Below are 27,893 nucleotides of genomic sequence, written 5' to 3'. Positions count from 1 at the left end.
GGCATTTTGAGCACGATTTTAAATAAAGAACAAATTGTGAATGTCAATCTCGCCTGCTGATTCCTGTGTAATATTACAATCTCATTATTTTATTTTTGCACATGCGGAATTATGGGGGGGGGGGGCAAAACGATATGTTTGCCCCCCAATATTTTCATTGGTGGGGCGATCGCCCCCCCCCCGTCCCCCCATGATCGACGCCCCTGGAACAAAACGACAACTAATGGAATATATTATTAAGCAATCACCTGATTTCACAAAAATAATTACTTTTTGAAGGATTTACATTGAAAATTCATTCGTTCCTTGCATATTTCTGCTCTTAAAAGAACCAATTTGACGAAAGGTTTGCTATCTCCCAGAGTGTCAAGAAATAAAGCCACATAAACTGAAGTTTCTTAGCCATCTTGATCTTGATCTTCACTTGACTTTATAAAATAATCAAGAGGTCAGCCAAAAAAAAAATCTTGAATTGAAAGTGCATAAGAAATAGGAAACAGGTGGTTGATTCTTTATTTCTTGATTGTCCGATTCGTTCACTTTCTTCCCCGGATGCGTAAAATTTGATGAGCCATGTTGTACCCTGCGGGAAAGATTTTGTTTGGCCTTTAAACAATACGCCAAATGTCACGTCTGGTAAAGGAGTAGATTGTCAACATACAGTGACGGGAAGAGGGCAAAGAGGAAGCTAATCTATACTCATACCGATTGTATTTTATTTACTTGAAAAATTACAGTACAGCTTGACAACAGCATACTGAAGAAAATCTACGATAGCTATTAATATAAAACATAGAAAACATAAAGCAACGGCAAATGGAAAACATCTTATAATCCTTTATTTTTCTGTTTATGGATGGAGGGGTGGGTTAGCCTTCATTTCAATGGACCCCAATATATTTATAACAACAAGTGAAAGTAATTATTTTAAACTGAGTTTCAATACTGCCCTCCCCTTGAAAAAAAAGATATCTTCAAGAAATAAAAATGAGTGTTCATAAAACTAATTGAGAAGTATCAGATGGAGAATAAACAATACAATATCATAAGATCACACAGCCAGAGGATTCTTTAAAGAATATGAATATTTAAGAAAGATGATAGAAAGTAGGCCTACATAATTTCAGGTAAAATTTGCCCAAACTGAATGGGAGTATTTGTAATTCTTACTTCATCAAAAGTACATTTTTATTATTTCTATTTCAACTAGTGAAATCTGTAAATATTTGTGATAACATATTGTGAATCGCATTTCTATGTCAGAAAATCAAGGCTCTGATATTTAAAGTCTGATTTTGATGTTTCAAATTTATTGGTACATTCAAATTTATCCCTAAATTTTGATTATACCCTTTGACTGCAATGAACGTGACAAATACGGCTTTTGTTTAATGTCCTCGTAAAGAGAAGTAATTAAATCATCAGATCATTATCATGATTTACAACATCCGATATCTTGCTCGTCAAGTTCCAATCAATTAGGGTACTTCCCCGTATGCAGCATATGACATCAATTATCAATAAGCCCCTATAGATACATGTTCGTGACACTGGTTCGCACATAAATACTGGCGCCAAGTTTAAACAAGACGGCATTAATATTTATCAACATACAAACTCGACACGTTCCTCGATTATATACCATTGTTTGATTTTACATTTGTGAAACACATGTTTGATGTTCTTAGATTTTATCAACGGTAAGAATAAGTTTTTGTGCTTCAGTATTTCATTCAATTGGTACGTTGGTGTCAAAACAGTGTATTTTTTAAATTATTCTTATGTATTACGTTTTACATACAATGGCGAACAAATAACATTACTACAAAAATACTCCATCATTCTCGGTTGATTGTACGACAGGGCTCCTGTCATATTAACAGAAAAGGGGAACAGGCTCGAGAAAATATTTAAGCCACTATAGTATTGTTATAAAGATATTTTGACATTCGTCTACCAGGAAAATTAAACTACACTTATAAGCTAGATCAAAGCTTCATGATGACGTCAAATATATCTATCGTGAATACAAGCAATGCCCTAGAGACAGATTCAGACACTCAGAGATCCAATATGAAACATATTCATTCTCCAATTAATAACAATTGAATTTCAAGTTCATGTGTGTCTTTATTCAAGTTAGTCCCATACTCCCAATCATCGGTTTTTGTGTTGAACAGAAATAAATCAATAAATCTTAAGAAGCTTGTATCTGTTCCTGTTTCTAAACATCCTCATTAAAGAAAATTGACAGAAACAAATGAGTCTTTTTAGAAGTCCAAACTCACATAAGTTTCTTATGAATCAATCAACAAAAGGAATTTCTAAAAAAAATCACAAAGGATAAAACACTGCAAACATGATTCCAAAGCAGTGAATTAAAAAACATCGGCCTCCTAATCGTTATGACACAATTTAAACTCACATTTTTACACTTTTCTTTCTCTTTTGAGCGCTTTATCATCTCTTTTTTCACTAACATGATCAATGTCTTGGAATTTATTCCTTTATACAACGAAGTGTAATTAAAATGCATCTAATCTTTAAAAATGCAAATATGCCTCACTCGGAATTCGAATAGGAAATATTGAATAATCGTCAATCACAATTTCATTAATTTTATTTCATTAATTATGTTATGAAATGATGATGTAAAACTATATGATCTAAATCGATTGAGATAATGTGTCAAAATTTGATCCCTTACCTTACCTAAAGATTTTATATAGTGTTATATTCATTCCACATGTTTTCCACACTGTTTGATCGCAAGCTGTTGTATCATTTTTCACCCGATCTAGTCTTATGGATGACTAATAATCACAATGATTTGGGAGTTTGTCCCTCTCCGTTTGTAATTTGGACGAAATTCGATTGGTCTAGACCCTTATTAGCCAACATCTTACTCATCCAGTTTTGTTGATTAGATAACGAAGTCAATCGCCCAGTGGTACCACGGCGCTAAATCACTCTTCTTTTATTTTAATAAGTAGCGGTTGGGTATTCATCTTTGAGCTGTAATCATAGAAATGGTATCCATGTCACCCCCATTTTTTACAACAAAATCTTATTAAATTCAAAATAATACCTTTATTACTAATGTTTGAAATGATACACTATTCATTATCTATGCGATTCAAAAGCAAAATAAAGAAAAATGACGATTGTGTTATTCTGTTTTTTTATTCACGTATATTCAATTATGCAGGCGGTGTAAAAGGGCACAATTTGAATAATTAATGTAAAGTATATTACTTCTTTGTCAAAACAAACTTCTCACATCTACTATAATACATTCATTGTTTTTTTTTGTATGAAACTATGTAGACGTGCAAATTATACATGCTGTTGAATTAGAAAAATGATAAACAAGAAGGCTGTTTACTTGCACTGTTTGTTGCTTTCGTGAGTCATGGAAAAGAGGGAAAGTATAAGGGGATAATCAGCTTATACGGGAAGAGATGAATATTGCATAAAATGCATTACTGCAGACAATGATCGGTATTAATAATAATAACAATGATGATAAAAATGATAGTAATAATAATGTATTTACTTAGGGTACCCACTTCAGGTAAAAAAGTGCCCTATCAGCGGGCCTTGCATTCAAACATTCAATAACATGTGATTATTACCATTCTTCAATATAAATTTTAAGGGCCTACCAAGAGGGCAAAACGTCTCATTTTTATAAGTCTTTGGTATGACTCTGCCGGGGATCGAACTCATGACCTACCGATCACGAGGCGGGCGCTATACCACTGAGCAACCATACCCGGTGGCACTGTGACGATATCATCAAATCTAAGCCAACATCACTAGCTTCATGATATGCTGCCTTCTAGTATTTAATATTAATTTTCTTTTGTGCCCAGTGTAATAAATTGAGCAATTTTAACAATTTTCCTTGCATTCAAAAGCATGTCATTTTTGGCACGAGATTGACATAATGCATATTGAGAAGTTTTCAATGTTAACTTTTCGTCGACCGAGACAAAAGGATTACTGTAAACAAAGAGAAACATTTAACGGTACAGACAAATTTGTTGTAACCGTGCCAAGCTTCAATTGAAAAGAATATTGCCATTACTTTCAACAGTGAGTTTTCTTGATGAATTCGTGAATGTATTAGACCTATTCATCCATTATATACAAGTAACGGGTTATTTTATTTATTTATTCATTTATTACTGCTTTAAGTCATGTAGAAAGGGATGATGAAATTTCCATCAGAAAGATTGTGTCCTCTGTATGAAAAGGATTTATAGAGCTTGCTGTGAAACTTAAAAAAAAGAGATAATTTACATATAATATGGTATGAACTTTCACATAATGTGCAGAATATTGCTAATTTTAGAATCGCGACAGAATCTTTTTCTATGAATAGGCCAATATGACCGAGCAAAATTAAGAGCAATTCTTTAATGAAAAGGGTCACTTGAAACAATGTGGTTGTAGTAAATGTCAAATGATCTCATGACAGATGACCTCCGCCGATAACGCACAAACCCGTCTTAAGACGCCACTAAATTTTTCTTCCGTTACAAATGACTTTTTTTCGCAAGTGTCCTAATTGGTTGCGATCTGAAGTTGATTGTGATAATTCGCCATTAAAAAAACTGTCCAATATTTATCGAATTGACAAAATTGCACTGTTTGATAAAATTGAAGTAAATTCAAATGTTCTTGCATTTTACGAATGAAGCTTCCATTTCAGAGAATCTTTTTCTTCATCACTTAGCGATTCATTTATACTAACTATTCATCTACTAATAAGAGAAAAAATGCATACCTGTATTTGATTTAAGTTTCTGATCTCAGTACAATGATTCACTGTATATAATATAAATTTAATTCACTGATCTTCAACGTTTCTTGATAATTATCTTTGTTTGGGGGATGGGTGCGTTTTTTCCTATGCGATTAAACCATCGAACCGGATTTTCATCCAATTTCCTGTGTGTACATATGTTTATGCATGTAAAAATTGTGAGATATTCTAATTACTCTCCTGCGGATTATATGGTATTAGTTCAAGTGAAAATATAGAGATATGAACTAACTTTTACAATTGGTTTTATTTCCATTGTTCTCGAATATTAGAGCATCGGATACGTATCATGTGAAGTGACGGTCTCATTTAGACTGAAGGCTTACCTGAATGAGAATAGCAGATTGTTTGATGGCCAATGCTGTGATAATGTAGATCGACCATGCAGTGACAGATGTGATAACAGCTTTGATCTCTGCTTCGGTCCCCCAGGAGAGTAAGTGTTGCATTCTGGGTAAACACAATGTATAAAATTAGGATACAGAAATCAGCGATTATAAAGAATTAATATACTATCGTAACATTATAACTCATAAGAGATAACATATACCTCTTTAATAATTAGTAATAATAATAATAAATATATGAATACTTTTAGTATAACAACAAAATTAAGATAATAATAAATAAATGAATATATAAATAAATATATCGATCAAGATGAGAATAATACTGATAATACGAATGATGATAAGATCTATGAAAAAATAACTAAATAGTACTTTCCTACTCATAAAATGACACTCGATGGAGCTAAAGAGTAATCAATATAGTTATCATAATGATGGGATGAAGGAAATTCTTTTTTGTGGAAATACACTATCATAAGTACATATTCAAACATAAATAGTATATGAATGGTCGAATACATGTGCTCCGCATGATGCATTCCCAAACATTTCCATGTCATCTTAGTTGAAATCTAGTATATGAATAGTGTATAATATGAGACAGGCTATGACTGGGGGTCCAAATATATATTCATTATAGATTAAAGATAAGATGTCTGGTTTCTGCAAAAACTTTACGACCCCTAATATAAGGCAGTTTCCATGGCTTCCTGGTTATTTCAAGACTCATAAATGGTCATTCCTAAAATAGCACCCTTCATCTCCTTGCTTCAAACTAGCTGTAGATAGATGGAATGGACAACACCCAGTTGTTCATTTACATTCAGGTTGTGATATATACATGTGTATTATATTATAAGCTTTCTAGTAATCATGATTAAAAAATATATCCATATGTATATTAGACATTGAGTCGGAAAATGCTTTCTACTGTAGCGGAAATTTAGGTCCGAATATAATTCAATTTCGAATAAAATATTTGGAATTTGAACAATTTAATATAAACCGTTTTACATGACATGTTCTGTTAGAATTAAAAATTGAAGAAAAAAAAATCGTTTTTAAGAATGTAAGTTGTAAACAAATAAAGAAATATACTGCAAACGTCAGGTGAAACGTCTTCAAAGCTATGATGTATTTCAATTTTTCTGTAATCTCCCAAACATGACCAAATAATTACTTCTTTATTTCATATAATAAGGTCTGTATATTTTATTATAATATATAGATACTAACGACAAAATATCATGTCTATTTTCAGTGATATCGACATGGCGAATTGTCCTTACGGACGGTTACGAACAGGAGCTGTCTTTGACAACCAGGACGACTTCCAATTTCCTGAAATCCTCTCTGGAAACATTCCCAATCCGATGTTGATTAAGGTCCGGGAATGGGAGGTAAGCCAATAATGTGATGATAGGTGATTCTATTATGACTGTAATCTTAACATTTCAGTAAAAAATTAGTATTAACAAATTTAACTAAGTAGAATAGGCTTAGATCCAAAGGCAGCAATGAATGGGGTTTGGTGTATAAGTCTTAGAGATAATTTTGGATTACATTAATCGAATAATGAATAATGAAACATGTTTTGCTATAATTTGTGAACAAAATAGAAACAATTGAAAATCATCACCAGTATTATTTACTTCTGAGCCGATGGAGGGAGGTGCACATGCCCACCTATTATATGGATTTCAATAATTTTGTTGCTGTCTGCCTGGAAACGGCGTATTATATTTGGGCATCCAAGTGACAAATCAAATGTAGATGTATATTATTTGAACTACATGACTAACTTTCAGGATCTAGATTCATGTTTCAGATGTTTAGTAAGTGCTTGAAAAATCCAAAGAGCTAACTGGTTAGGTAGCTTAATCAAATCAAATAGAAAATCCATGCATGGTCAGGGTTGACAAGGAGCTCAGTTAGAATTTGAAAGTCGCATTGTTTGTATCAGTACAAAAACAAGACGTCACGACATGGACAACAAGCAGCCAGTAAACTCTTTGACACTCTCTTCAGGTGTCACTTCAAAAGCAATCGGCATACAATCTGACATATACCTTTCAACGCATTACGCATAATGCCGATTTTATCTTCCATGTGTGAAGAACCTTATTTGGCAGGCATTCAAATTTGTCAGGTAGTGAAATACATGACGATAAGTATCTACCACGGTTCTGTTCTATTCGTTTGAAGCATTTTTCAAAATTACATAAGTTTGGGAAATATAACATCTTTTTTAAACTCACTTCACTGGAAGAACGTATGTCATACCATAACTTACCATGAAGTATGACCTTTTTTAAAAAATTAGAGAGACGACACTGTTAGGATTCACGTTTTCTCAACGGCTTGTGAACTGATTTCGAAATTCATGGTGATTTTTCGTTGATTTGAAAAAAAATACGTTTGTTTTATTTCATACAAACTTATGTCATGGCACTCATATAATTATATAACGATTGTTATCTCTGTCGTCCTCTGGCTTATCTCGTCTCACATGATCCTCATGGGGAGGGGTGATCTGTCTAGCTTGTAACTAGGGTAAACTGCTATTAATGATTGAAAGGATATAAAGTTTTATATCATGAAAAGGACATTAATATATCACATAACGATGATTGATCTTATAAATGATATTCAACGGTAAACATCATATTTCGAACTCTTTAGGGTATTGTGAGATTCTGGGAAAAGGGACACAGTGATAGCAAGTCTTTCCTGAAACAAACTCCTAGGCATTTTTCCTTAACAACGGAACATAATCATTGAGACAAGGCGGATGGATTGGGGGTACTTCATCACAAAAAAATCCCTCGATATCTCACCAATCGGACTACGAATACTCTTTATAAGGACTACATAATTTTCAGAAACACTTTGTCGACCTGTGATCTTATCGTTTTGGAGGATTTGGACTTTACATTGCCTATATTTTTGAACTTTTCTACAACCAATTGGGTAGTAAGATGGCGGCTAGTGGGCTTTCCCGAGGTTCATCCTACGCTAGCGCCACGAAAGCAGGCGCACACGAACATGAACGTCACGCTATGAACACGGAAGGTAAGCCTGTTTTTATCAAGCAGAGTGATATACCTTTGTCCAAGGACAATGCCGTAACAAGCCAGGAAATGTATAAAGCCCTGACTAAAACACTTTCCTTCACGAAATTACGTGGCATTCAGAAGATAGGAGGACTTTGGAGGTTATACTTGTCGGATCAGAAAAGTAGAATTGACCTCATATCAAAAGGTCTAGACTTGCGAAACTCATGTGTCACTGTCTTTGAGCTAAACCCATACCTACCTGCTAGCCAAGGCAATCTAACCAGAGTACTGATCAAAGATTTGCCATTATCTGTTCATGATGATGTTATCTTGAATGAATTCCAAGCTAAGAAATTGAAAATAGTGGGAAAGATCATACTGCAAAGACTTCGTGTTGATGGTAAACTGACAGAATGTCTAACCGGGGACAGAGTGTTATACATCGAAAACCCCTCTCAATCCCTGCCAAGGTTTGTCAATTTTGGCGCCTTCAAAGCGAGGGTGTTCCACCCAAATCAGATCACCAACGACAATTCGACCACGGTTTGTTCGAATTGTCTGGAAAGGGGCCATCACCGTTCCAAGTGCAAGAATGAAGTGATCTGCCGCTTTTGTCACAAACCTGGCCACTATCAGAGAGACTGCACGACTACGGACCCAGACCATTCCCCCGCTCCTCGTGACGACACTGCTCAACCCGGAATACAGGATGCCTCATCACCATCTACCAAACGAAATCAACCGCCAAATGTAGCACAACAAAGCATGATCACGACATTCTTGCAGAAAGAACGAGAGGCAGTTAGCAAGGTCACGGAAAATGTGGTTCCCATCTTCGAGTCGCAATCTTCGAACGACGATTCTAGCAACGACGGGGATGACGAGAGCGAACCGTCAAGACCCACCCGTAATCGCGATCGAGCATCAAGCGATACAACATCACAATCGAAGATAACACGTTTCGTCTCCGCTACACGCAACCCGCAACAAGATCTTTTCAGCAACAACTCGCCTCCTCTACAAGACCAAGCGTCTGGAGTTTCCTACAGCGATACACCAGTGCAAAGTCAACATCACGCTAATGGTCATGTTGATTCTCGTTTCTCTGATGTCTCAGCTGAGTCACCAGAGTTTGTTCGACCTCGTTTAAGATCTGGAAGCGTCAACAGTCAAAAAAGGAAGCAGAAAGGAATCAAAAGACAATCAAAAAAGAAATGAGCATATTTGAATACGATTCAACACATCTACATCCATTTTTCAGATGTCAGTCTGTCATTTGATCAGTCTTAATGTCCGCGGACTTAGAAATAAAGAAAAGAGAAGACACATATTTCGATGGTTCCAACGACAAAAAGCTGATATAATCTTTATACAAGAAACATATTGGACAACTGATATAGAGAATTTAATCAGAAATGAATGGCATGGACCATGTTACTTTTCACATGGATCGAATCATTCATCAGGAATTGCAGTTCTTTTTAATCAAAAATTTGATGTTGATGTTATTTCTGTAAAACAGAATAATTGTGGGAGAATGTTGCTTCTGAAAATTGTTATTGATACTATGCACTATTCTCTTGTTAATATATATGGACCTACATCAAAAAAGGATAAGGAGAGATTTTTTAGAAATTTACAACTTTTTCTTACTAGGAATGGTGTGAATTATTCAGATTCTAATCTCATCTTAGGTGGAGACTGGAATTGTGTATCAAATGCTCGTGATGTTCAAGGTACTTACAGTAAATTTTACAAAAAACCACGAAATTTTTGTAAACTGTTAAAACAATATTCCCTTTGTGATATCTGGAGAAAAATGAACCCATTATGCAGGCAATTTACATGGAGAAACCAATCTCTACGAATCGCATCAAGACTAGATTATTGGCTTGTAAACAAAAATGTACAGCCCAGAGTAATAAAATCAGATATTAGACCGGCAATAAGAGCCGACCATAATGCAATATCGCTTAAGATTAAAATTAAAAACAACAATAAAGGTCCTGGTTATTGGAAAATGAACACTAGTATTTTGAAAAATGAAAACTTTCAAGACAACATTCGTAATATTATATGTAAGATTCAAACTAAAGATTTTACTTCTTCCGAAAAGTGGGAACTATTGAAAATAAAGGTTCGTGAATTCACACAAAAATTTTGCAGTAAAAATACGGAAAGGAAAAAGGAGAGAAAAGATTTTTTACAGGAAAGAATGGATTTTCTTGGAAAACAGATTGATGAAAAAAAGAATGATATTGAAACAGAAATGAATTATAAATCAGTAAAAGAAGAACTCGAAAATATTTATAAATTTGAATCAAAAGGTGCAGGTATTCGAGCAAGAGTAAAATGGATGGAAGAAGGAGAAAGAAGCTCAAAGTATTTCTTAAGTTTGGAAAAAAGAAACGTTTCTCGAAAAGGTATAAACCAAATAAGATCAGTAGATGGGAAAAGAATACTCAATAAAGAAAATGATATTTTAAAAGAAACAATGAAATTTTATAGTATTTTATATACTGATGAAAATACAAATGACGATAGTTTTGAAGAATATGTGCAATCAAAAAATATACCGTATCTGAATGATAATGATAAAAATTCTTGTGAAGGTTTGCTGACAATTACGGAATGTAAGCGTGCGATTTTCTCCATGCAAAAGAATAAAGCTCCCGGTTGTGACGGAATTCCCGTCGAATTTTATCAGGTGTTTTGGTCCGACATTAGTCATATGCTTGTCGAAGCACTGAATGAATGTTATAGTAATGGAACTATGTCAAACACTCAGAGGAAAGGTCTCATTACACTTTTATATAAAAAAGGAGACAGACTGAATTTAAAGAATTGGAGACCCATAACACTTTTAAATTGTGATTACAAAGTCATAGCAGCTGTGTTAGCCCGCAGATTACAAAAAATTATATCTCGGATTGTTAACCCAAATCAAACTGGTTATGTTAAAGGTCGACTGGCGGCCCATAATGTACGACTCGTAAAAGATGTGATTCACTATACAATAAAGAATAAGAAAACTGGAGCGATCATGTTGGTAGACTTCAGTAAAGCGTTTGATGTTATTAATATGCAGTTTGTAAACAGTTGTCTAGAAAAAATGAATTTTGGACCTTACTTCCAGAAGTGGGTAAGGGTTCTTTATGCTAATATCACAAGTTCGGTCATTGTAAATGGTTGGATCTCGGAAACATTCTCTGTCAAAAGAGGGATACGTCAAGGCTGCCCCCTATCGGCACTCTTGTTTATATTAGCAGCTGAATTTATGGCAAATAGAATAAGGCAAAATGATGGAATTAAAAGTATTGAATTTAAAGGATGCACTTCCGTCTTAAAGCTTTTACAGTACGCCGATGACACTCTTTTCTTCGTTAAAGATAAACCGTCGTTACTTAATATATTAAGTGAATTAGATTTATTTGGAAACATTGCAGGTCCAAAATTGAATAAAGACAAGACTGTTGTTTTTTGGATTGGGGATACCAGTAAAAGATGGCATCTTTCTGATTTGGATCTTAGTTGGACAACAGAGCCTGTTAAATATTTAGGGTATTTTATATCCACGGACCTCTACTATTCAATCAAAATAAGTTGGGAAAACAAATTGTCGAAATTACAGAAACTCCTAGATAACTGGAGGAGCAGATGTTTAACTTTTTTCGGAAGAATTACCGTTGTAAAATCGCTTGCTTTGAGTCAAGTAATTCATCTTATGACAGTAGATGTGACTCCGCAAATATATATCAAGAAACTGAATAGATCAATTTTTAATTTCATTTGGAATTCTAAGGTTGAAAAAGTAAAAAGATGTACACTCTCACAAGACTATAGCCAAGGTGGATTACGAATGATTGATATCACCAAACAAATACTCAGTTTTCGTTTAAGATGGCTTGGAAGACTGTTAGATGATAGTGATGGTCCATGGAAAGATATGTCTCATTACTTTTATAATTGTATCGGTGGCTTAAATCTTCTGTTGCACTGTAATTATGATTGTAATTTATTAGACTTTCGAAGTGTTCATATACCTGATTTTTATCTGGAAATCTTAAAAGCATGGAGTTATGTAAACAATAATACTACATGTGAAACTGGTTCTGTTAGAAACATGTATATTCACAAACAAGTATTATGGCATAATAAGAACATTGTTTGGAATAATAAGTCTTTGTTTTATGAAGATTGGTTCAAGAGTGGGATTATTTATGTACAGGATCTTTTTGAGGAAGGACAGTTTGTTTCTATGGAAAAAATTATAGTTCGCCTTACAACAAAGAAAGGCAAGCAGAATATTTTATTTGATTATGCAAAGTTAAAGAAAGCTATTCCAAAAGTGTGGTTAAAAGAGTTTTATACAAATATACAGACAGCAAATGATTTAAATTACTTTCTTGAAACTCCTACTTTTTTAATTGGAGAAAGGCTCGTCGCAGCGAGTGACATAAGTAGTAAACGTTTTTATAATCTAATTTGTTTAACACCGAATTATACAAATAGATGTTGTATCTTTTGGGAAAATATACTGCAGACTGATATTTACTGGTCTTCTGTGTTTAAAAGAAACTTGACATGTATAGGTGAGCTTCGTTTACGAGAATTTAATTTTAAACTTTTATACAATTTATTACCCGTTAGAAGTAATCTTTTTAAATGGGGTCTTTCTGACGATAACTATTGTCCGCACTGTCATGTAAAAGAAGACTTAATACACGCTTTTATTGAATGCGATTTGAACAAACAATTCTTTTCTTATGTTAAGAGTGTTGTTATGTATACTTTTAAAGTCGAAATTCATGTGAATACTTTTTGTTTACTAAAAATCAATACTGATATAAACACAGATATAACAATGACAGTCGCCTTTTGGTGTATACATAAAATATTGCATAATAGAAATAGATATGGTATAGACAGAAGAGATTCATATTTGAAATACCTTTTTGTAAGAGAAATGGAAAATAGAATAATTACAAACAAAGAATTGAAGAAGCCAGATAAGAGATTGCCGGAGAAAATGTTAAATATATTGTGATGTTGAATTTATTATAACATGTGTGATGAATTATGAATAAATCCCTCGTTTAGAGGTACAAAAAAAAAAAAAATGACCTTTTTTAAAAAATTAGAGAGACGACACTGTTAGGATTCACGTTTTCTCAACGGCTTGTGAACTGATTTCGAAATTCATGGTGATTTTTCGTTGATTTGAAAAAAAATACGTTTGTTTTATTTCATACAAACTTATGTCATGGCACTCATATAATTATATAACGATTGTTATCTCTGTCGTCCTCTGGCTTATCTCGTCTCACATGATCCTCATGGGGAGGGGTGATCTGTCTAGCTTGTAACTAGGGTAAACTGCTATTAATGATTGAAAGGATATAAAGTTTTATATCATGAAAAGGACATTAATATATCACATAACGATGATTGATCTTATAAATGATATTCAACGGTAAACATCATATTTCGAACTCTTTAGGGTATTGTGAGATTCTGGGAAAAGGGACACAGTGTTAGCAAGTCTTTCCTGAAACAAACTCCTAGGCATTTTTCCTTAACAACGGAACATAATCATTGAGACAAGGCGGATGGATTGGGGGTACTTCATCACAAAGTCAAACGGATAGACATCACTACCGCTGGTTTTTGAAACCGATAGGATAGTGGCCATGAGATAACCATCTTTGTAATTCTTAAATACGATGTCTTTCTTCTTTTTCCTTGACAGAGAGGTATCAGGGTAAAGGTCGGTGTTTGGGATATCGATCTAGGGCATGAACCAAACAGTGTCGACTTCTACACGAGGAATTTCGCCATCCGACCCGACATCAACTTGATCGAAGCGCCAATCTTTAGATACACGCTTACTGGTGATGGATACACAGAGTAAGAATTGATAAGGCTTCTCTATATAAAGCTGATTACTCGGACTTTGATAAAACATAGAAATAGACATAAAATCAAACCTTTCGATGTTGATTCTTCATATGACGCTAAAAGAGAAAGGTGCAACTGAAAAGATTCAGCTGGTCTCGTTTTAAACCAAGCTTAGAATAAGTGCATGGTATTCATGGTACAAGCAATATGATTTTTGGTTGTCGTTTATAAATAAAGTAATAATAACAACCAAAATGAGTTTTACCTATATTACTAATATCATGTAAGAATACTAAAATCGTGTAATTAATACAATTTAGTGATAGATCCGCAGGTAATAAAAACTTCAGATCACAAATTTTGTTGAAATCTTCGCCACCCTCGAACATATAACTATTTTTCTTCTCTCCAATATTTATGTCTTTGCCTTTTCTCTCGAATTTCTTCCATTTTTTCAGAACGAAAGTGGAGATTAGAGTATATTGTTCTGAGCATTTCTATGGTGGCAGTTGTGATGTATATTGCAATCCTGGAGAAACGGGTCATTACAGTTGTAATATCCTTTCTGGCGTGAAGGAGTGCTTCCCTGGTTGGGTTGGACCAGAATGCGATGTGGTGAGTCTGCATAATAATGATGAGGGTTCCATCAATGACTATCCTTAAAATATTAAATCTATAAATTATCATTTCTAACCGTGTATGATCTGTAATGACAGAGGAGAGTCAATGCTAGAGTATAGAAGAGTCTATGATATCATTGTTCAGATTCGGGTTCTGTTTACTTGCCGCCATCTACCCAGAAGGTACAGTTGTATTTGGATAAACAATGAAATACGAAAGCCTTGTATTATGGGAAAGCGATTTGCTATCCCTTGCTGGAAAGCTCCCAGGGTGTGGAGAAAGTCCATTCATTATGAGCGGGCTCTCAAGCATTAAAAGGAAAAATATCTTTGCTAATAACATTTAAAAGACTAATGATCTAAATTCTCAATGTATTTGGTCGGTGTAATGATGAGTGCATAAACATATTTCCAACACCGACAACAACCAAAGGTATATTCGATCGATTACAATCATTAATCTACTGAGCATAATTTTATAACATTGAAGACCACAAAATGGCGCGATGGCGCATAGGTAGGATCATGGACCTATCGTAATAGGTCCATGGTAGGAGCGATCATCAGGTAGCCTGAAGGAGTTTATTCGCTAGTCTAGTATGGTCAGTGATATAAACCTAAACAACAGGACTTAAAATTCTCTGTTTTCTGACGAAAATCTGTCTATTCCTGCTTTGTGTCTTCAATTTTGGTGAAAAAATGAATCACTTTCAATGTATGCGATTGATTAAAATTCTTTGTTTTTCCCCTTTTTTCGGTTTTCTGAACAGAATGTAAATGAATGTGCATCTCGACCGTGTATGAACGGTGGTACTTGTGTCGACTTGGAAAACGGATATGAATGTACATGTGTGGACGGAGCAATAGGTAAGGGTTCTACGATTCTACAAAAAATAGGCTATATCGTATATCGTCCATCCAACTCCTTTCTTATTCTTTATATTGAGCGTAAGTAGTCAATAGAGGATAAATTTTGAATGGGGATTGCCCTCCAAGAAAGTCAATCACACAGCAAGTGTCTTATAATTGGCATTCTTACATCCTTACATTCCATTCTTGGAACCTGGGACCATTCGAGTAATTCCAGGCATTTACCGGATGCCATCCATGGCGCTTTGACCTAAAGCTCAGCCGAGGCTAATTCATGTCAGTAATTGTCCGCCGAAACAAAACGTCTCATCCGACATGTCTGGTAAAAGTAATTTAACTACCTGAAAGGTAAATGTTTTCAGTAAGTCATTGTCGACATTAATTTATGTATTTTCAGGAACCCACTGCGAGCACAATCCTGATGACTGCAGAGGAGTCGAATGTCTACACGGCGGACAGTGCATTGATGGCTATGCGTCCTTCACCTGCCGATGCCAACCTGGTTACACCGGGATCATGTGCCAGTTGAACATTGACGAGTGTGCATCATCGCCATGCAGAAATGGTGCACTATGTCGAGATCAAGGAAATGCCTATTCATGCTATTGTCTGGCAGGATTCTATGGTGAAAACTGTCAACATGAATTTGATGAATGTAAAATACTAAAACCCTGCAGGAATGGAGGAACATGCTATGACAGAGTAGCATCCTTTCACTGCGAATGTATGACAGGATTCGGTGGTCCTGACTGCTCCGTTAACCTTGATGAATGTGCAAGCAGCCCGTGTGCGAATGGCGCTCAGTGTATCGATTCGGTTGCTGGTTTTATCTGTCTTTGCAACGAAGGGTTCCGAGGACTTCTTTGCGAGGAAGACGTTGATGAATGTGCAAGCAACCCTTGCGAAAACGGAGCAAGGTGTGTTGACTTGGTAGACTCATACGAATGCCAGTGCCTTCCAGGATATCTTGGAGAGAATTGTCAATTGGAATCAGATGAGTGTGCTAGCAGTCCTTGCTTAAACGGAGGCAGGTGCTTGAATCGAATAAACGAATTTCGATGTAGATGTCCAGCGGGTTACAGTGGAAGCAGGTGTGAGGTCAACGTCGATGAGTGTGAAAGTTTACCATGTTTTAACAATGCCACCTGCACAGACCAAGTTGATGGTTTCCAGTGCCAATGTACACCAGGGTTCACAGGAACAACTTGCAGGATAAATACTGATGAATGTCTCAGCTCTCCTTGTCAGAATGGAGGTCAGTGTATTGATGGTGTAAATGGATATTCATGTGAATGCAGACCAGGTTACTATGGAAAGAACTGTAGAAGAGACATCAATGAATGCGCGAGTGATCCTTGCAAAAACGGAGCGATTTGCCGTAACTTAGTTGACGGCTACGAGTGTGAGTGCATGGTTGGGTATGAAGGGAAACACTGCACAACCAACATCAACGAATGCGCCAGCAGTCCCTGTCTTAACAGAGGTTCATGTATAGATCAGATCAACGGATATTTCTGTAGATGTAGGCCAGGGTGGGGTGGGCGGCATTGCGAGATCAATGCCAATGAATGTTCAACGGAACCATGCATGAATGGAGGACGGTGCATTGACGCTGTCAATGGATTCTTCTGCCGTTGTCGACCAGGATTCCGTGGCCGCCGGTGTGAGATCGACAACAACGAATGCGCAAGCAACCCATGTTTGAATGGAATGTGTTTAGACGGGATTAATCGATTTATTTGTCACTGCATACAGGGCTTCACTGGAAAGAATTGTGAAATTAATATCAATGAATGTGCATCTCGCCCATGCAAAAATAATGGAATCTGTCGAGATGGTGTGAGTGGATACACTTGCGTTTGCCCAGCAGGCTACGGAGGCAAGGACTGCCACATTAACATCAACGAATGCTCTACTGGTCAGTGTCAGAATGGAGCTACGTGCGAGGATGGAATCCACGGATTTACCTGTCACTGTGCACCTGGATTTGAAGGTATTCTCTGTGAAACGAACATTGATGAATGCACAAGCAGACCTTGCATCAATAATGCAAGATGCATTGATGGGGTCGACAGTTACAGATGCGAATGTTTGATCGGGTACGAAGGATACAACTGTGAAGTCAACATCAATGAATGTGCTTCAAATCCTTGTCGTGGATTGTCCACCTGTGTCGATATGATAAATGCGTTCCGGTGTGACTGTATTGACGGATACTTCGGCAGCTACTGTGAGACTGAAGTCAATGAATGTCTAAGTAACCCTTGCTTGAACGATGGACATTGTGTCAATCGTTTAAATGGTTACAGATGTAGTTGTCAACCAGGATATGAAGGCCCTCACTGCGAATTTAATATCAATGAATGTAGCCGTCAAACTTGTCAAAACAACGGCAGATGCATAGATGGCGTTGGCAAGTTCTTTTGCTACTGTCGTTCTGGATTCCGGGGGAAACACTGTGAGGAAAATATCAATGAATGCGTGAATCACAAGTGTAAAAATGGCGCAGGTTGCAGAGATGCGTTGAATGGCTATTCTTGCATGTGTACCGAGGGTTATACGGGGATTTTCTGCGAAGAAGACATCGATGAGTGCAATTTAATGATCGAGCCTTGTCCACCTGAAACTCCATATTGTAAAAATCTTATCGGGACCTATGAATGCTCGAACATAGCTCCAACCACAATTCCACCACCAACAACTACCGAAGACCCATGTGGGTCAATGCCGTGTGAGAATGGGGCCACCTGCATATTCACGTCAGAAGGAAAAAGGTACACCCCCATCTCTTTATGGGTAGATATTAAACATAAACATTTATAATAGACGACAAAATTTTTTTAATTGTACACTTAATTTTACCCCATTTTGAGGGGCAGATTTCTAAGCCCAGATGAATTAAAACGTGATTCAGGCATTTACAGTTGCATATAGATAGTAATTACAATTGTTAGAGAAATGAAATACACGACAAAGACAGAAACATATCTAACAGAAAAATAGACAAATGAAATTCTTTTTGTTTTCTTTTGATAAAATATGTTCTACCATTTCATCACCCCTCACTTCCTTAACATGAAAGTTAGTATTCATGAGGAATATGCTTCCCTCTCTTTGTATTTCTGAAATAGATGTATTTGTCCCGGTGACTTCGTGGGAGAAAATTGTGAGATTTCGTTTGGTAAGTACATAAAATTTGCAGTCACTGTGATATATCCATCAAAAGAGAGGTTAAATTTTCACATCTTTAGCATGGCCTTTTCTCAATAGAGGTAAATTTCAATGGATACGTTAAAATTCCTGTTAAACTGGTTGCCTCCGATTCGACCTCCATGATTTTACTCATTCAAGATTCGTGCAAAAATGAAACTGACAAAAAACTTGTATCGTCCATTGTGCACGCATGATAATGTTTTGCAGGGCACTGCCTAGCAGGTGTGTTATAAAAAGAGCAACATTTTAAGGTTAATTTCACTTGTCTTTATATTGCACATTACGACTTGCAGCTAACACAATTACTGAAGTGACACTTGAAAATCACATCGACCCATCACTACTTGGTATTGAGAAACGATTGGCAGAACTGATCCACACTGCTACAGGAAAAGAACCCCATATCATGGTGGAAATCGATATCGTCAATGCCATCAACGGGTCATCATCAATCACAGGGTATGAAATAAACTATTTCTCGTAATCAAAATATCGATAAACCCATGATTCCAAGAGTCAAAATATAACATCCTTACCAAAATACCGGCCGCGCATGACGTTTTTAGCCTAACAGAGCGCTAACAGTAAGCCCAGTCACATCTTTCGGAATGTGAAGTCAAAACATTTATTTCAATGAGTAAGTAATGCATTATTGCAACATTAGGCATCGCTGCCACATTACCAGTTGTAACAGGGCCTCAGCGCATTGCTGAGCATCAGTACAGATTGTTAAGAGACTAAACAAATGAGGACGGTAAAGCTAAATTTTATCAGGGTTCTCGCTGAGACAAGTAGAAGCAATTGATGAAAATACTAGTGGTCCCTCCTTGGCATACACGCACAAAGTTTTGCAGTTGCGGATCTGTGAGTTACAACTATTGTGACTTTGCCATTTTTGGCAACTACCATGGAACATTGATTTTCATTGGCTGATGACTCTTGTAATACCATATGGTAACTGTCACAATGAAAACGTTAAACGTCTGGACTTCACTGAGCTCAGCCCAATAGACAAATAATTCGTTCTCTGTCGCTAGTATAGGGAGTGAAATAGACACGGAATGTCTATCTAAACAGAAGCTCAAGAGTCTAGTAACATATGAGATTGATATGGTATTTACCTGTGTTATTTTTCTATAGAACGAGTGGAGCAAGAATAAATTTTGATTTAAATTGGGTGAGGCTGAAAATCTGCATGCAATGCACTAAGGAGAGCACTGGTACACAGCGCACTAGTTTTCAAATCCACCTATACTACCGTTCGAAAGCTGCCTACTATTCGGGATACCTTCAGGAACAACTCAATGCCATCCCTCCATTCCCAACAGAAACAATCGAACGACTGTAATTCAAACTTACTCTACCTGGTGCCAGAGCAGAACGTCAAGATGTTTGGTGTTTAATGCCTTCAAATTCAAAAGTTCACAACTTTGATGGCTTCATATAACTATAATGGCACTCTTATAACCAAACTTGACGATCATGGGATGATGGGTGTATATATGTGACCCTGTGGGATTCACATGGTTCAAATGGGGGATGACACAATAGATCACCCCTACACCTTCTGAATCTAAACCAGTGTTGACGACTTAAACTTCTGATTCAAGTTGCACCACTGCATCATCAGTTCATCACTATTACTCTAATAACCGCCATCGAATGTCTAATGAGGAACTTCATTCGAAGAGTATTTCAGACATAGAGGGAATATTTAGAACTCATCCACCACTTGATTGATATAATTACAGATAGTGTTTCATTGTATTCATAAAGGATTCCTGGCCGAAGTATTAGATATACTGTTTTACTATTTGATTTGTCTTGTTCATTACAGAATGCCGTTTACAACCGTTGCATTCAACATGAGCGTCTTCAATTCAACCTTCAATGAAGACTCATTAAAACTTGCCTTATTAACCCTCTCAAGAGAGGAACAAGATATTATCATGAGTCCTTATAAAATATTTAATGAAACACCAGTAGTGGTTGAATTCAAGAATCCAGACAGGGTAAGTCAATGTAATGAGTACATAATTCAATCGTCACATTTTTCATATGACATACATTACATAGCATTTTTGCTCTTAGAAGTTGAAGTTGAAGTAGACTCATTTGAACAATGCAATTATTCTCCATTTATAATTGTTAAAAAAAACAAAAAACATGAGAAATACCTTATAATACTTCCAAGTAAATTTTGTGAGGTCTTTAGCTTGAATACTAGTACAAGGTAACACAAATTCGTCATATTTGATATTTACTCCTGATCAAACCTGGGTCAAGAATATGGTTCCATTGTCATAATTGGCATTTTGATCCACGTTAACGGTAAGAAAAAGCATAAACATGTAACTAAGCAAAAGTATCTCCATGTATATTTTCTTTTCAGACGTGGTCAGAACGGAACTGGTTTGTCATATTTCTTCTCTTTGTCTTACTAATATCAGCTGCAGTATTCGGCATCTGGTACTTGGACAAGTAAGAAATAGATAGTTTCTATCTATGTGTATGTCTAATTGTTGTACTTTACACAGTACAGGAAAAATAATTACCAGCTTGTTCCACCTTACCCCCCCCCCATCTCTTTCTTCCTAAACCCTCTCTACACCCTTCTCCGCAATGAAGTTGAGGGATTGGCGAAGCATAGTGAGTGGGAAGCATTTTCAAATTATCATTTCAGTTTTTAAACAGATTAAAACTTAAAAAGCAAATACTGAAAATTCAATGAAATTTGGTATTTTAAAGTTATGCACTATTTCTGAGACAATTCAATGCATATCATCACGAATGTCCATTGATCGTGCTGACGATGCCCCCCCCCCCCCACACACAAACTTTAAATGAATTAATTGCATGAAATGGAATCAACATCCTGCCCCATGCATACAAAACATTAACTGGGCCTACTGTACAGATAGGCAATAGTTTCTGTAACTTATTTAGTTACAAAGGAGAAACTAGTCAAACTAGAAACTGGTAAACCATAAATGACCAATGTAATCTTTATATTTATATGGTCATGATGCTAAATCTTGAAAGCAACTTTTCCATCCAACTTTATAGTTTCTAGCGTTTTTCATTTTAATTCATTTATAGATACAAGTTCAGTCAGGATTTGATTTTAATTGACAGTAACTACCAAACACCGATATTCAAACAGCTGTTAAACTACTGATTACGATCAAGGGATTCTGGAGACTTTGCTCAAGCTTTAAAAAAGTAGTGTCTGTAATTTTTTTGTATTTTAATTGTGTGCCTTCAATACGAGTCTAAAACTAAATTACACCTGAAAGTAGACGTTCGATTTAAGGTAGTTAAAGTCACATCACAGGCTCATGGAATTTGTTGTCTGTACTTATAATCTGCTTGTCGTTTCTGTTGGTAAGGAGAAATCTTATGGGAATCTAAGTTTTGTTTATATTGTAATTAAATGATGTTGCTTCAAAAGTGAAAACTACTTCTTAACCTCACGGTGTTCCAATTTCTCCCTCTGTTCCCTCTCTCCAGGCGATATCCGGCATGTGAAGGGGAAAGCAGAATGGGAAAATGGAAACGACTTTTAAACATCCCACAAGAGAAGACTGCAGAAAAGAAATGATCTTCAAGGAACTTTTAAAAAAGTAGTTTGATTTAATTAATGAACATGTTATGCTATCCTTCAGTTTTGAGCAGCACTTAATACAAAGTTGGCAAGAAAACTCACCCTTTATGCCCTTAGATTGCGCCTTTCAGAATTCTCATGGGTTAACAGGACATGAAATCCCAAGTGTCAAGCACACTCAGGGAAAGATCGAGGAATGTTGGAATCATGGAGGGCAAATGATCGAATTTAAAGGGAGAGTTTCCAGTTCCCCCTCCCTAATTATTCTATTTGACTCCTAACAACTTCTGATTAGTAAAACAAAAGCACGGATGGGGGAAAATAATTCATTCCTGAATACAAATTATAGGGCCCTCCATGGGGGGGAGGGCAGAGTGCACATTCTTCTAAATAAACATGCACTTTTCCCTCTGGTCTTGTGCCTGTAGCTTAATCTTTGTTTCCTAATGGCGCTGTCACACCTTGGCGTTTTAGACAGCGTATGCCCGACGTATCAAAATTTCTCTAAAACGTCGGCATACGCTGAACTTTGATTTTTTTTTTCAACTCTGGGCGTATACTTAGCGTATTCATAACGAGTTGGACGTATACATAACGTATTAGTAACTTATATCGAACGCTTCGTTAACTTATAAGCATAAGTAACGTATTCTAACGAATGCTTAGCGTATTGCTGGCGTACACAACTTATGCCCTACGATAGCCTAACTTACGCATAGCGCGCGGCAGCGTATCGCTGACGAACACGTGTCTCTCGAATGGCATGGGCATCTGTTCACCATGAAGTCTTCATGAGTTCTGATGGGTTCCTCCTGTGAACACCACCTCTATATACTAATTCCTATAAACGTTGTCAATACGTCATTATACGGTAGCTGTAAGTTATAAACACGTTCAGTAAGTTTTGTGGTCGTCCGGAGCACGTCTTCTTACGTCAATATACGTTGGAGTTAAGTTACACCTACGTTCAAAGCACGTTACTCATAGGTTAGAAGTAAGTTTTAGGGTACGCTGGACATTATCTCGACGTACATCGACTTATGAGTAACTTACGAGTAACGTGTGTCAACGTGTATCAACGATCGCGTAACTTGCCTACAACTTATTGCCCGCGTATGCAGAACGTATGAGCCATACGCTGGCATACGTCGAAAAATTCCTCATACGTCGGGCATACGCTGTCTAAAACGCCAAGGTGTGACAGCGCCATTACAGGAATATATGCTTAAAATTTTCGACGACCTCGCCGTATGACGACGTATACCAGCGTGTTTTAGCGTACTCTTAACGTATGCAAAACTTACCCGTAACGTATTCGACATACGCCAGCGTATTCGCCAAATTCCTCATACGTCGGGCATACGCTGTCTAAAACGCCAAGGTGTGACAGCGCCATTACAGGAATATATGCTTTTGATTACTGGATTTTCTAGTTTGTTCCCCAATCCCCCTACGTGATCATAGAATATTACAGAATAATCTAATGACTTGAAGGGGAAGTTCACCCTGAAGAAAACTTTGTTGTAAAAATAGTAACAAATATTGGTGAAGGTTTGAGGAAAATCCGTTAAAGAGTAAGAAATTTATTAGAGTTCAAAGTTTTGGAATTGTGACGTCATAAACGAGCAACTGCCCCATGTGTCATGTAATATAAAATGCATGAATTTCAAATTTTGTATGGTTCCTGGTGACTTAATTTTGTTTTTCTATTCATGATCGGGTGTGAAATGATTTGTCTTTTGATATACAAAAGGTACAGTGAAAACCATTTTCAATTTTCTGAGAAAATGACATTTCATTCATTTTTTTTACCATTCGCTATGTAGGAATGCTGCTCGCATATGACGTCACAAAGCAAATAATTGAAATTCTAATAACTTTTTAATTATTTGATGATTTTTTCTCAAACCTTCGACAATATTTTTTATTATTTTTTTCTGCTATTTTTACAATAAACTTTTTGTCAGGGTGAACTTCCCCTTTAATTTCAATAACACTCAGAAATTGAAAAACAACGTTTTATCTGAAGTGCAACTATTATGCTTTATACGGGACTTAAAGCATTAGAAAGGTATGGAAAACAATGAACTTGGAGATGAATGATGAGACAAAACATTTATGATTATTTCACATTATCCTGCTGTAGATAATTTGAAGACCCCCAAATCGAACACATGGGAAAATTATACTGAATTGTTCATTTTTTGTGAAGTTGTTGCTTGTACATAAATGCTGGGTGTGCATGTGTTTTTTTATTCATACTTCGAAAGTAAGAGTTCTGAACAAACTGAAATTATTGTGGGTATTACCTGAGATAGATAAGATTGGTGTACGCAAATTGAATTCCTTGAACATGTTAAATCCAAGTATTGTTTTTCATTTATTAAAATAACATTGTCAATTGAAACCTCGCTCCTGGGTTCTTGTGAAATGAATATAAGTTGAACAGCACAGTAGTATGTTTCCTGATTAAATAAAATGAGTTTGAATTGATTAGAATCAGTTTGATGCAATGAGCTAGAATTAAAATATTGTTATACTAATATAAGTATTAAGGTAAACTTGCATGCTCACAGTGAATATTGTAAATATCCCTTTTTTATAATTATCCTGGAGAACTTCTGGAACTTTCATATAATGTGCAATAATAAAAGTATCAAACTTAATATATTTTCTAATTACATAAGGAATTACTAACATATTTTGAGAAATATATTGATGTGTGTATATCTTACAGAAATAAATATGGAGATCCTTCGATATTTTATTATAAAGCTGCTAGATCAAACTTTTGTGCATTATTATCTCATCATATCGTCAACATCTTTCAGTTTCCCATTGCTCATTTACATGACCCCTTTTATATCTCCCTTTTGTATTCACTCTCTCCTCTCTCGTTTTCTCAGTCTCTTCAATTTTGATGGTGCTTATGCCATCTTTATCTTCTTCATTTTCTAAAATGACATTTAGTTTTGACTTGTATACTTATTTTGTCTATCACACATAATTAGACATAATAATAGGCCTATAAAGGAACTCTTGGGTATTTTGATGCAGGTGGGATGGAGGGTTGAGATGAGGTTAAAAAATGCCCCCCCCCCTTAATTGAATAGTACAAGCAATAGACAAATCTTTTCCATCCTTTTGTTCTGCTCTCACCGTTATCTTTCCTTCACTTTCGTTAAAAAATCACATAGGGGTGTGGTTCCTACACTTCCAGGAGTGTAGTAGAAGTAGTAGAAGAAGAAAAAAAGAAGAACAAGTAGTAGTAGTAGTAGAAGTAGTAGTAGTAGTAATAGAAGTATAGTAATATAGTAGTATTAGTATTAGTAGTAGTAGTAGTAGTAGTAGTATAAGCAGTAGAAGAAGTAGTAGAAGTAGTAGTAGTAGTAGTAGCAATAGTAGCAATAGTAGTAGTAGTAGTAGTAGTAGTAGTAGAAGTATAGTAGTATAGTAGTAGTAGTAGTAGTAGTAGTAGTAGTAGCAATAGTAGTAGTAGTAGTAGTAGTAGTATAAGTAGCAGGAATAGTGTTAGTAGTAGTAGGAGTAGTAGTATAAGAAGTAGGAGTAGTAGTAGTAGTAGTAGTAATAGTAGTAGTAGTAGTAGTAGTAGTATTAGTAGTAGTAGTAGTAGTAGTATATGTAGTAATAATAGTAGAAGTAGTAGTAGTAGAAGTATTGGTAGTGGTAGTAGAAGAAGTAGATGTCCTAGTAGTAGTAGTAGTGGTAGTAGTAGAAAAAGTAGTAGTAGTAGTAGTAGTAGTAGTAGTAGTAGTAGTGGTAGTATAAGAAGTAGTTGTCCTAGTAGTAGTAGTAGTGGTAGTAGTAGAAAAAGTAGTAGTAGTAGTAGTAGAAGTAGTAGTAGTATAATAATCGTAATAATAGTATATAGTAATAGTATATAGTTGTAGTACTAGTAGTAGCAGAAGTAGCAATAGTAGCAGTAAGAGTATATAGTAATAATATATGGTAGTAGTATAAGTAGAGTAGTAGTTGTTGTTTTAGTAGCAGTAGTAAGAGTATATAGTAATAGGATATAGTAGAAGTAGTAGTAGTGGTGGTAGTAGTAGTGGTAGTAGTATATAGTAGTAATCTCTTTCAAGGTCTGAATAGTTTTCAGCGCTCCACATGCCCTCTCTTTCTTGAGACCCCACAAGTATACCCATCCAAACTAGACACACAAAATTTCCAATGAAGAAATGAAGACAAAAAAGGTGTCTAAATGAATGATATATCATATTTTATGAATGCAATATTCATAAGTTAATGTATATCCCATATTTTTCTATAAAATAGACATGTCATAAATATAAAATATTTCAAAACTTGTTTAGTTAAGGAATCATTGACAAATATAGATATTTATGCTTTAATGTTTAACCGACAGTTATTCGTGAAATATATTCAATATTTTCAAAAACAATATGATATCAAAACACTCATTCCAGTTTGGTAAGCCCTCACAGTATATTTCAGATTATAGATTAGTGACTAGTAAGAAAAGGATAAAAGAAGATTCTCCCCATTCAAGATAAAAAGGCAAAAATATGCTGGACCTATATAGTTTCCTTGCAAACACGAACTGGAAGTACATACTGGACATGAATTCACACATAAAAGTAAAAATGTTTGTTTCCACTTTAACATTATTTTTATGAACAAGGGATTGGTAACCTATTAAGCAGGGGTCAATTGCCCTAATAATGGTTAAAATTGATTGTTAATGGGCACTTGTTTCGAATACAATCTAATTCTCCATAAGACATGAGTGGATTGATGTCTTACGGAGAATTGATGATTTTTCAATGTGTTTTTTCATAGTATCTGGCCAACGATTTTACCATATATTTAGTCATTTGTAGATTAATATTTATATTGTTATTAATACTTTACACACATTTTCAGAAAATTTCAAAGGGAAAGACTAACAAATTGTAATTCATTACTTAAAGGGTGCTCAGCAAAGTGAGGGTCAAATATTTCTGATAGAACTGATCTCACTGCTTTTGCACTTTACTATTAACTCTTCATGCGTTCACCTGTAAACCCTGTGGAGCCGTGATATGTGCAAAAAACGGTTTATGTGCAAAATGTCGCCGGGATTTCTGCAAACGCCACGCTGGGAAATGTGCAAATCTGTCAAAATTTATCAACGGCATCTGTGCAAACGTGACGACGGGATATGTGCAAATGAACAATTTTCAGGGGAAAAGTGCAAACCTCCGGGATATGTGCAAATCAGTTTTTATCCATATTAATGCTATTTCTCATGAAAAGTTTCATAACATTACTGTTAAAAATGAGAAACATGCCTGCATAAGGGAGAAGCTACAGTGCCATCGGCAATGAAACGCTTTTCAAAGAGGCAGTGGGGAGGGGGGGGGGGGGGGCAGGCGTAAAGGGGTTTCCATGACATTTGCTGCGATGGAAAATCTACACATTTAGCGAAAC

General features: G+C 35.7%; 1 protein-coding gene across 1 annotated transcript in view; it reads left to right on the top strand.

Annotated features, from left to right (window-relative positions):
* LOC121409908 (fibropellin-1-like) overlaps window positions 1-22,938 on the top strand; it is a 30,080-nt gene extending 7,142 nt beyond the window's left edge. The window contains exons 2-12 of the mRNA XM_041601692.1: window positions 5,104-5,267; window positions 6,443-6,581; window positions 13,987-14,144; window positions 14,594-14,750; window positions 15,526-15,622; window positions 16,023-18,399; window positions 18,757-18,806; window positions 19,132-19,297; window positions 20,676-20,850; window positions 21,231-21,319; window positions 22,349-22,938. Of these exons, the coding sequence (XP_041457626.1) occupies window positions 5,104-5,267; window positions 6,443-6,581; window positions 13,987-14,144; window positions 14,594-14,750; window positions 15,526-15,622; window positions 16,023-18,399; window positions 18,757-18,806; window positions 19,132-19,297; window positions 20,676-20,850; window positions 21,231-21,319; window positions 22,349-22,439 (3,663 nt within the window). The 3' untranslated portion in view covers window positions 22,440-22,938. The remainder of the gene's footprint in view (window positions 1-5,103; window positions 5,268-6,442; window positions 6,582-13,986; window positions 14,145-14,593; window positions 14,751-15,525; window positions 15,623-16,022; window positions 18,400-18,756; window positions 18,807-19,131; window positions 19,298-20,675; window positions 20,851-21,230; window positions 21,320-22,348) is intronic.
* Window positions 22,939-27,893: the final 4,955 nt, after the last annotated feature.

This window comes from Lytechinus variegatus, chromosome 3, assembly GCF_018143015.1.
Source record: "Lytechinus variegatus isolate NC3 chromosome 3, Lvar_3.0, whole genome shotgun sequence".
Lineage (NCBI taxonomy): Eukaryota > Metazoa > Echinodermata > Echinoidea > Temnopleuroida > Toxopneustidae > Lytechinus > Lytechinus variegatus.
Note: the sequence above shows the minus strand (reverse complement) of the source record. Positions and strands in the feature narration are given on the sequence as shown.